The sequence below is a fragment of the Alosa sapidissima genome, chromosome 24 (genome assembly GCF_018492685.1).
Source record: "Alosa sapidissima isolate fAloSap1 chromosome 24, fAloSap1.pri, whole genome shotgun sequence".
Lineage (NCBI taxonomy): Eukaryota > Metazoa > Chordata > Actinopteri > Clupeiformes > Clupeidae > Alosa > Alosa sapidissima.
The window spans coordinates 28,411,510-28,423,327 of NC_055980.1; the positions used below are offsets into that span (position 1 = coordinate 28,411,510).

The window sequence follows — 11,818 nt, forward strand, 5'->3', positions numbered from 1 at the left end:
TTTTTTTAACAGTCCCCCATTTCTTGACTGGATTACCAACTGTCTGCAACTGACAGTACCACTGCTGGAAAATTTCTAGGGGAAACACTAGTAAAAGTTTACTAAATGTTACCTCACTATTAAATCACAAATATAATCTGTCACTGATTACTTGATCAGAAAAAAACACATTAACAAAAAGGATGTAATACCAATTCATTTAATATGTTGAAACATGTCTGAGGTGTTTACAGAAAGCATGTGCAGGATTAGGCTGCTTCCTCTGTTTCAACAATCACCTGTTGTGGATCCTGGGGGGAGGTGGGGGGAGATGGGCTCTTATAGTGGATCCTGTTCAAGGTGGGGTGAGATGGGCTCGTAATTTGGATCCTGTTCAAGATGGGGTGAGATGGGCTCGTAATTTGGATCCTGTTCAAGATGGGGTGAGATGGGCTCATAATTTGGATCCTGTTCAAGATGGGGGGAGGTGAATGGGTAGATATTACATATTTAAAGGATTTCAAAGATTTCACTGTTAAAAATGATAATTAAATCAGTGTGCAATTGAGCCTCTATCTAAATAAATGTTATTTAATTATTATTATCATCAACATATTCACCAACCCAAAGTTGTCAGCTTACATATGAATGTTTCCGTTCTCTGTAATGCCTCCCTTTGGTCAAGCAATTAAGGACAATCAAATCACAAAGAAATGTGACCTGCAGATAAGAAGAAATTAAAATAAACTCATAGAAACATTTGACGTCTGCAGCATGTAGCGCTCTCTCTCTCTCTCTCTTTATCTCTCTCCTCTCCGTCTCTCTCTCTCTCTCTCTCTCTCTCTCTCTCTGCGTGTCTGTGCGCTTCAACACTTACCAAGCCGAGGAGACCCAAACCAGCCCCTACGTTGACCAGTGTTGGAACAATATTAAATTTGCCAGCCTGGAATAAAATTAGAGCTTAAATTGTGTTATAGAACATATCCAAATGATTCTGATCTTTAGTGATCACCACAACAGCATAGCCCTCTCACCTGTCCAAATACCATAATGTCAAAGCGAATTCCATATCCTTTGATTAAAGTTCTGGTTTTCTGGTCCTTATTGTGATATTTTGCATACCTGTGACAAGAGCAACAGCGTAATCAGGTGGTGTGAAATGTAGGCGACATTGTTGTTGACAGGGACAGATTGATTTTCATTTTCAGTTCGTTCTTTGCAAAAACAGTTTTTGTTCCTGTTCCAGTGTTCCAAGGCCTCCCCTCTAAAGGGGAACCGGTTAGAACGTTACAGAACAACAGTTAATAACGTTCCAGTGTTCCAAGGCCTCCCCTCTAAATGGGAACTGGTTAAATCAAGGCTAACTCTTAAAAACACTGGGCTTGAATTCAGGTGTGGGGCGAGATTTGAAAGTAGCAATTAGCCTATATAATATTAGATATTCAAAAATGTCTGCTAGCCTAACTTCAGCCACAGAAAATGTCCTTGTTTTAAGCCCTGTAATGTCACACAATGTTTCAGTTATTTTAGGCAATATACTTTGAACAGGCAGTTAGATGTGTTGGATGTGAAAATAATTTTTATCAACTAGTAGGTCTAGGGTTAAACAGGGGAGACACTGATGCATAAAATCTGACTAAATTCATCCTATAAGGTGTCTGGGGAACACTGTGTGGGCAGGTCACTTTTAATTGGAACAATAAATACAGTTATTAACCGGTTATCTAAAATTGGAAGTAGTGTTTTCCGTCCGGAACAAGGGAAATTGGTTTTGTTCCCGTTTTCGGTGACGTTCATCCGAAAATTGTGTTCATTTCCGGTTTTCGTTTCTAATCCCTGGTCATTGAATTCACAATCTATGGAACCCTACCTGAAATTATATCCTGTTGTAACTGAGCCTCCTCTGTGTTTGTCAATACGCCGGAATTTGTATTGTGGCACACACCACCTGTCTGCCCAGTCCAGGTCACAGTCCCATCTGATCTGGAACGCCATCACTCCACCCTAACAACACAGAGGTCACTTGTGAAAGGCATTCATTCAGAATGTGCTCCTGAAAAAGACTGTGACGCCCCTCTGCTGCCCCCTACGGGCTGTCTGCCGTTTTCCGTGGTGGCCACCCGGGCAGGTTGGCGGCTTGCAGTGGGGAGACTTATTAAGGGAGATTGGCCTCACCTGGCGCAGTGGGGGAGAATAATTAAGGGAGATTGGCCTCACCTGGCGCCGGTGTAGGCCTATATATCATCGCCATCCCTTGTATCTCTCTCTCTCTCTCCCACCGTTCAGACACATTTTTGACACACCGCACTGCAAACCACTGCTACTCACTTACATATGACCAACACGCATCCATCCACTTCATTTTCACCCCCTAGACATTACCATTCATTATAGCTCACTTTAAATAAATATAATGCATTTATAATTGGAATCTGTTGTCAGCCTCTTTTGTGTTGTGCCATGAGCCGGGCGTAACAAAGACCTTTATGTGAATTGACCACAATTATTTCAATCAAATTGATATTATGTGAATAATAGATATTAGAACATTGCAGATCTCAGTACGACATAAGGAGACCCACCTGTGGAACCAACCCATGTCACTCAATGTTTTTATAGAACATTGCAGAACAGATCGACTCCTCCCTTCTTTCCTAGAGAATAAAACTGGCTAAATTCATAACGTTACATGAATCGCCATGGTCTGGAAGTCCTCCTCTGCCTCTTCTATGATGTCTTTGAGCCTGAAGATCGGGCATTCTGGGTCGGTAGAGCGGTTAAAGACACAGTGCTCCAAATAGGAGCTGTTTACATGTGGAAGGACGTTCCTTCTGCAATCACAAAGACAACATGGTGCATTATTTACCACATCACTATTTATTGCATGCTTAATACTGTATGAATGCCTTTGTAGTTGAATTATCCGTTTCCTTAAATTGAAAACATTGAAACATTCATTTACAAAACCTAACAATGTCTAGGTGCGTCATCAGATCAGGACATACAGTACCCTCCAGAATTATTGGCACCTCTGCTAAAGTTGATTTAAAAAATGGGTATAAAAATAATCTGTTAGTGATTTATTGTATTCTCACAATGAAAAAAAATTGGAAAAATCAAACCTTGAAGAGGAAATTTATTTAGAGAAAAAGGAAAATCTCATAAAGAAATAAATGTTTTTAACAAAAACACGTTGCTCACAATTTTGGCACCCCTGCTTATAATACCTTCTTAAGCTTCTCTTTGCCAATAAAACAGCTTGTAATATTCACCTATGACACCCCATAAAGTTGGAGAATACAAAGCAAGGGATTTAAGACCGTTGGTCAGATTCCTAGGTCCACACTTGTGCATTCTCCTCTTTGACTGACCCCACTGTTTCTCTAGAGTTTAGATCAGGGGACTGAGATGGCAATGTCTGAAGCTTGATTTTGTGTTCAGTAAACCATATTTGTTTTGATCTGGACGATTGTTTTGGTTTATTGACCTGATGAATGATCCAATCATGACCAACTTTTAGTGTCTTGTCTTAAAAATGTTCAGTTTTTTCTTGGTGTTCATGATACCATGCACCTTAATTAGGTTCCCAAGGCCTTAGGGAATAAAAACAGGCCCACAATAGCACAGCCCCTCCACCATAATTCTCATTAGGCATGGGGTTCTTTTCAGTATAGCCATTCTTCTATCTATCTAATTTTCATTTCATCTGACAATAGACCACACTTCCAGACAAAGTCACTGTACCATTCAGTAACTCCTGCCGTTTACATTGGTAATTAAATGACTGGCCAGGCTGTTACCTAGCATGCCCTCTAAATAAGCTATTAGCAATGAGGTCACTTTTGATGATTTAAGTATAAGTATATATACTTTTTTGATCCCGTGAGGGAAATTTGGTCTCTGCATTTAACCCAATCGGTGAATTAATGAAACACACTGCACACAGTGAACACACAGTGAGGTGAAGCACACACTAATCCCGGCGCAGTGAGCTGCCTGCTTTAACGGCGGCGCTTGGGGAGCAGTGAGGGGTTAGGTGCCTTGCTCAAGGGCACTTCAGCCGCGGCCCACTGGTCGGGGCTCGAACCGGCAACCCTCCGGTTACAAGTCCAGAGTGCTAACCAGTGGGCCACGGCTGCCCTATTTTTGGGGGGACTTGGTGACCCCAAGATGACACCTTTATCTGTAACTCTCCAATAGTGGCTCTTATGGAATTGTTTGCCTATCTTACCATCCTCCATACTGTATGTGGGGGCAAGATAACCATGGGTCTTTGTCCAAGCATGTTTGTCACATTTCCAGTTGATTAGAACCATTTAATCATTGTTTTAACTATAGGCCTTTTCAACAAAGTACCTAGTTTATATAGACATGCCCTGACTTACAAATGTCAACACACTTTCTTTTCATTTAAATTTAGTGTATTCTCTTGTCTTTCTGATGTTGAAAAATGACTAGAGGATTTAGCCTCTGTGTCACTTTATTTTCATACCATAGTGAAAAAGAAAGTCATGAACTACTTTTGAATGTTCACAGACACTCTGATTAACTTCAATAAGTTGAAATTAGATAGGAAAATGCTTCTGTTAGGTTTTGCAGATAAGATTTTTCTAGGGGTGCCAATAATTGTGAGCAACGTGTTTTCGTTAAAAATATTTATTTCTTTATGGGATTTTCCTTTTTCTCAGAATAAATTGTCTTCCATTCAAGAGTCCCCTCTATTCCCCTGCCCTATCTCCTTTTGTAAAGCGACCTTGGGTTACTTGAAAGGCGCTATATAAAACCAAGTTATTATTATTATTATTATTATTATTATTATTATTATTAAGATTTTTCCTCATTGTTTTCATTGTGAGAGTACAATGAATCATCAAAAGATTATTTTTTATAGCTGTTTTTAGTCAACTTTACCCAAGGTGCCAATAATTCTGGAGGGTACTGTATCAGACTACTTTAACTAACTTATTAAATTAAATTACGTACTTGATGAAGTTGAACTTTGGAAATTGGATGTTGTTCTTCACCAGCACTGTGAAATGTTCTGTGCCTGCTAACACTGGAGGACTAGAGCAACAAGCAAACATAGCCATCAGGTTTCAAACATGACATCAACAACAACCACAACAAACCTCTCACTTCCCCTGCAGTTCTGACTACACAAAATAATTCACTTTAACGTATCTGTTCTCCTCATTCAATGAATCCATCCATGACACAAACAAACTTACTTGGGTGGTTTATCGCCTCTTTCCAAGGGACACCAGGCAAAGATCTCACATGTTTTAACTGTGCGATTTAAGTTCACACATTTACCTGTCTGCATACCTGTGGAAAGTGAAGGAGCCAAAACAAATGACTCTTTAAAGGTTACCATATAGCACACACAATAAAAGCACATTAACAATATTCTGCCATAAATGAAAAAGCACTGTCTCGCTCACCATTGCTTCTCAGACCTCTTATTCCAACTTTGCAGTCCTTGTCTGAGGAGCAAGTAGAAGCTACGCTCGGGATCTGAGTGGACAGAGTAGTGCACACAAACTATAAGATGATCTTTAAAACTCGAAGAAATAAATCCATATACATTTATAAGTTAATTTAAATAGAATGCAAAGTCTGATGATGCAAGTAACACATGACTGGCAACTGGCCTCCATAGCAACTGGCCTTCATCTATGAACAATTGTTTCTTTTTTTACTTCCACTAAATTAAGGTTCCTGGTGCCACCCCACTAAATTAAAGTTTCCTGGCGGTCCTGGTGCCAACCCACTAAATTAAGGTTCCTGGTGCCACCCCACTTAATTAAGGTTCCTGGTGCCACCCCACTAAATTAAGGTTCCTGGTGCCACCCCACTAAATTAAGGTTCCTGGTGGTCCTGGTGCCAACAGAACAGAACCTGCCAACTGAGAAGTAAATTCAGACCCTCACTTTTTAATATTGTTAACTTGGACCCCTCATTTTTAACATGTCGAAAGTCACTGTATAAAATAGGGGTGTAACGGTACATGTATTCGTATTGAACCGAAACGGTACGGGCGTCTAGCCTGGTTTTTCCCATGCTGCCTTACGCGCACGATTTTATTCACGCTGCTAGGCAGCCTGGATTCTATGGACTTCGTTTTCACCTCAACGAATGAACCAATCACAGAACGGAGGGAGGGCAGCAAGACGATGACGACACACCGAAGCCTTTACGAGCTACGTACAGACGCATTTGATAGACATTTGTAGCGCCCAATAAACGGCTCTGGGCATTCGTAAACCACGTTTCAAATACAAGAAAATGAATGTCTAGTTCCCATACCCCATCTCAATGAGATGAGGTCTGACGTTAGCCAGGCTAACGGGCGTCACGGTTTGGTGCATGTATTTACACGGAAAATACACGGTATAAAAATACATAAAACTTGTGTGCGGATTAATTAATGTAATGCGGAATTACTGTTCAATACGAGAGTTACGAGAGTTCTTTAGCGACACCTAACGCTAATCTGTAGCCTCACCTTAGCTCTGAAGCTCTGATTGGCGCCTATGTTATTTTTTTGTCAGGTCGTCGGTCAAGTTAGTCAGTCAGAGATAGCAGCACCTGGCAGCACTAAGCTATGGTGGCGACCCACAAGAGTTAGAGGACCCGCTGGTCTCTTTAAGATCGCAAGTTTGAGAACTTACAGTTACAGTAGTACAAGCGAGAGAGTGGTGGATAAGACAGTTAGTAGATTATTACTGTACACACACTGCATAATATTGAGGCAAATTGTAGACCCTTCCATATACAACTAAACACGGATGTTGAAAGTCTTGCTTGAGTGGATTTTTAAAAATCATTATTCTATGTAATTTGCACTTTCAGAAATAAGAGATGCTGTAGGCCTATTTTCAGTTTTATAGCTGATTGTCTTATTTTGTTTAGAAGTTAAAGATGGAGTCTAGGTACTTATTGTACTGTTTAGCCAACATCTTACACACTTCAGGCTGTTGCAGATAGCTCAGGGGGGAGACTGTATGACACTAGGTGGTACAGCCTGACATGCACAATAAAAAAAAATTGCTTTCTGCATTTTTGTTTTGCTTTTCCCTTCATTGTACCGAACTCGTACCGAACCGTGATGTCCGAACCGAGGTATGAACCGAACCGTGACTTCTGTGTACCGTTACCCCCTACTCTGCACAGTGGGTCTCGGTTTGGTTCTGCTGTTACAGTACCTCTGCACAGTGGGTCTCTGTTTGGTTCTGTTCGGTTCTTCTGTTACAGTACCTCTGCACAGTAGGTCTCTGTTTGGTTCTGGGTCATAATCAGGTTTGTCAGCACAAAGAATGAGTTCTGCTCCTGTGGGGGGGAAAATAGTGAGATCAACTGTTGTGTTGCTAACAAGCCTATGGTCTATGGCAGTGTTTCTCAAAGTGTGGTCCGGGGCCCACTGGTGGTCAGCAAGCTATCCCATGTGGTCTGCGAGCAAACGTGGTAAAATATAATACAGATGAGTTGTTTGTAATATTGAACCAACTTGTATGTAAATCCAAACAGTTCTGCAACACTGCCTATGTAAGCTACGCCAATTTAAATCATATGAATCCTCTGACACAATACGCAAGGTGCAAAGACAATAAGCAAGGTGGTTCAGTGAGTAGGCTTATTGTGTAATATACTGTTGAAGTAGCTCAACTGTTTTTCTTTCCAGCTAGGTGATTTGTGAACTTTTTTTTTATTGGTTAAGTGGTCCTTGGTCTGAAAAAGTTTTAGAAACACTGCTCTATGGTCTTGTCTATATAATAGTCTGTGTTTGTGTGTGTTATGTCTACGTGTCCTGGTGGTGGGCTTGCAGTATGACATGCTACATTCACCTGTCTATGGTTTGTCATATGTGATGAGCACAGGGGTCATTGTCACCGATGTGGTGAATTGGGTTATTAGTGGGCTGAGTTTTTAAGTGTCCTAACCTTCCATTTGATCTTTGCGCAAGATACGAGAAAAGACGCGGCACGTTGTTACAGTAAGAAAGGAAAGAAGACGGTTTTCTGCAGCTCCAGCCAGAGGGAGAGCGGGCTGTTACCCGCCGTAAGCAGTGTGGGCACCAGAGCGGGCATCAGAGCGGGCATTAGTGTGGGCATCAGAGCGGGCATTAGTGTGGGCATCAGAGCGGGCTGTTACCTGCCGTAACCAGTGTGGGCACCAGAGCGGGCATCAGAGCGGGCATTAGTGTGGGCATCAGAGCGGGCATTAGTGTGGGCATCAGAACGGGCTGTTACCCGCCATAACCAGTGTGGGCATCAGAGCGGGCATTAGTGTGGGCATCAGAGCGGGCTGTTACCCGCCATAACCAGTGTGGGCATCAGAGCGGGCATCAGTGTGGGCACTGTTACCTGTCGTAATCAGTGTGGGCTTTGCCAACGCCGCCGCTGCAGGGTGTCTCTGTTGCCTAGCGATCTAGTCCAGAGGCGCGACTGATAGTCCCCCTTTGCCACGTTGAGCACACGCTCCTTAATCTAAATTTTCATCTGGTCTGCGGTATGGAGAAAGGATTGCACACACACACACACACACACACACACACACACACACACGTGGGCTGGTCTGCGGTATGGAGAGGGTTGGCTATTCACTGTGTGGGCTGGGTTGGGTTGGGTTGGGTTGGGTTGGAGAGAGGATTGGCTATTCACTGTGTGGGCTGGGTTGGGTTGGGTTGGGTTGGGTTGGAGAGAGGATTGGCTATTCACTGTGTGCGCTGGGTTGGGTTGGGTTGGGTTGGGTTGGAGAGAGGATTGGCTATTCACTGTGTGCGCTGGGCGATCATTAGAGTTTGGACATTTAAGGAAATATTCTGCGTAGTGTGATTAATTTGGAGATGGGTTGGGATGGGTTGGACTGGGTTGGGTTGGGTTGGGATGGGTTGGACTGGGTTGGGATGGGTTGGACTGGGATGGGATGGGTTGGGTTGGGATGAGGGTGATAGAGTCACATTTTGCACTTTCAGAAATAAGAGATGCTGTAGGCCTATTTTCAGTTTTATAGCTGATTGTCTTATTTTGTTTACAAGTTAAAGATGGAGTCTAGGTACTTATTGTACTGTTTACATCTTACACACTTCAGGCTGTTGCAGATAGCTCAGGGGGGAGACTGTATGACACTAGGTGGTACAGCCTGACATGCACAATAAAAAAAATTGCTTTCTGCATTTTTGTTTTGCTTTTCCCTTCATTGTACCGAACTCGTACCGAACCGAGTCACATTTTAAAAGTCTGTGGTTTGGCCCTTGATTTAAAAGAACTGGTTACCTTGGGCTGCAACGGTCGTCAGTGCAGCGTCATGGGCTTCTATTCCATCTTTGTGGTTGACCAACTAAACATAAAAGATGTATTGGGTGTTGATGTTATAGGAGGCTAGGCTAAACCAGGGCCGGCTCTGGGCAGGGGTCAGGGTGGGCTAAGCCCACCCAAGCATTGTGTCTTGCCCACCCAAACAAAGTCAAGAAGTAAAAGTTTTTTCCCCCCGGTTTTTTTTTTTCAGTGTGCAGTCTCAAAGCTAGCTTGGGTGTAGAGGAGTTGGTGCTGAGTGCAATGGCAGCTAGCTGGTAGCCTACATAGCTGTGCAGTAGGCTTATGCGTGTGTGTTAGGTCTGGTACACAGCTGTGCAGTAGGCTTATGCGTGTGTGTTAGGTCTGGTACACAGGTGTGCAGTAGGCTTATGCGTGTGTGTTAGGTCTGGTACACAGCTGTGCAGTAGGCTTATGCGTGTGTGTTAGGTCTGGTACACAGCTGTGCAGTAGGCTTATGCGTGTGTGTTAGGTCTGGTACACAGGTGTGCAGTAGGCTTATGCGTGTGTGTTAGGTCTGGTACACAGGTGTGCAGTAGGCTTATGCGTGGCTAAACCCCCCTCCTGTTTCTGTTTTTAAAAACCTGCCTGACACTCCACTCATTATCTTCAGAATGCTGTAACCTTTGATCTAGGGCACACAGACACAAACTTTAACCTGTTTTGTAATTTAACTGATTAGTAATCATTCCAGATGTGTTTTGTAGAGAAGTTTTTTTTTTTTTTTTTTTACTAGATGTTAACATGCGCGTGATCTTCCCCTAATGTCTGTGTCAGGGAGGATTCCAGTTTTGAAAACCACAGGCCTAGTAGTCGCAAGGACAAGGAGTTATAAGATAAGGACAAGGAGTTAGAAGATAAGGACAAGGAGTTAGAAGATAATATAAGATAAGGACAAGGAGTTATAAGATAAGGAGTATAAGATAAGGACAAGGAGTTATAAGATAAGGAGTATAAGATAAGGACAAGGAGTTATAAGATAAGGAGTATAAGATAAGGACAAGGAGTTAGAAGATGAGGAGTATAAGATAAGGACAAGGAGTTAGAAGATGAGGACAATGTAACCATTTGCGTTAACTGCCAGACAACATGTTGCCATGGCGCCTCTTACTCGATTAATAACTGGTTGGATTATTCACTTTAGAGAATTGGAGTAGCTCAGGTAAGAGATTGGGCTCTTATCAGGTAGCTTCGATAGATTTGAAATGCAACATCAAATCTGTCTAAAACAACTTGTTTGTGTCTAACTCCTGCAGCTGTGGTGAGCAACGCGAGCTAGAGCGACCGGGATCGCGCAAGGAAACCAGTAGGTGGAAAAGCCAGAAGGAACACCGGCTGTCCCTGGAGTTTAGAGTGCCGAATGTGTCTATGCTTCGGAATATCGTGATGGAAGCCTACCTGTGGTGGGATTACGTAGTCAGCAACGTCCCAGATCCGGAGGCCGAGGTCAGGTGTGTTTATCACAGCGATACCCCTCACCTTGGTGGTAACTGAACTGAGAATGGAGTCTGTATCTTGGTAACCTTTCTTCCAATAGCAGACATACCTATGCGTAAAACAGATGGAACAGTTTCAAGGCACACATAGGCTTCCATATCAAGTTGAACGTCTCCAAGGTAAATACATGTAAATAATTGTGAAAAATAATATAGGCCAATAGAGTGGAGACTCACCCGATTACATAGATGAGTACTATAAGCTGGATGGTGCGATTGATTGCTCCAACTTTCTTACTTCGTATTCGCAATATTTTTGGTGTTGAATACTCAAAAAATCGCCGAGGGATTGATACGCATATTTTTTTGACTTCATCAAGTGCCATTTTTCTTAAATCAGTCGTATGCGCCGCATATCATCTACCCGCTCCGTAGAGAGGTGAATAGCCTTGGGTGGCGAAGTAGGCTACAATCTTGCCATCTGACCTCCTGATTGTATTTTTTGTTTCCTCTCAAGTTAGCCTCTCCATCCTCTTCTGTCCTGTTATCCCAAGGAAGGTTTCTGAGATTCTAAGTTTCCTTGAGTGGAGTCGGGTGGAGATTAGCGTGAATATTTATGAACGGAGGTTGTCGTGCGCGCGCGCCTAGCGACCCATTCCTTTCTGCAACTACTCAGCGGTTAGAAGCGTTCTTAAGGTTAGGGGTGTGAGGATTTACACGGGCAACTAGCACGCTAGCTCAGTTCGCCTGCGTTACAGTTGTCAATCCAGGATGAGTAGGAGCGACTAGGACAAACCAGGTGTAAGTAATTCAGGATAGTTGCGCGTTCTCGTTTCTCCCCCAAAGAACTCACGATTGGAATAAAAAAGACGCGGAAAATAGCGTCATTCACACAAAGTGAACAACCGATTTTGATAGCCTATAGACTAACAATGAAGTAAAGTTTTCCTTTTTTGAATGGGGAATCATGGCTATTTCTGTAAAACAGCAGGAGTAGGTGTGGCAGACCAACTGAATGCAAATTTACGTATGCACCCACGTGAGTGTATCCTCGTCTCAGCACTCAACGTCATTAAGAAAGCGCTTGGC

At 42.8% G+C, this 11,818-nt stretch overlaps 1 protein-coding gene across 2 annotated transcripts; it reads right to left on the reverse strand.

Annotated features, from left to right (window-relative positions):
- Positions 1 to 185: 185 nt before the first annotated feature.
- LOC121700198 (P2X purinoceptor 4-like) lies at positions 186 to 11,389 on the reverse strand. 2 transcript variants are annotated; one of them, XM_042083003.1, is made up of 12 exons: positions 10,967 to 11,385; positions 10,692 to 10,839; positions 7,237 to 7,308; positions 5,421 to 5,493; positions 5,208 to 5,304; positions 4,963 to 5,043; positions 2,669 to 2,810; positions 1,850 to 1,983; positions 1,014 to 1,101; positions 857 to 922; positions 622 to 699; positions 186 to 447 (listed from the first exon to the last, which is right to left on the reverse strand). In XM_042083003.1, the coding sequence occupies exons 1-12, from the start codon at positions 11,113 to 11,115 to the stop codon at positions 319 to 321; spliced, it is 1,257 nt and encodes a 418-aa protein (XP_041938937.1). In that variant the 5' UTR covers positions 11,116 to 11,385; the 3' UTR covers positions 186 to 318. The 2 variants fall into 2 exon arrangements, with proteins under 2 accessions (XP_041938937.1, XP_041938938.1); XM_042083004.1 differs by lacking the exon at positions 7,237 to 7,308 and having other exon boundaries at positions 10,967 to 11,389.
- Positions 11,390 to 11,818: the final 429 nt, after the last annotated feature.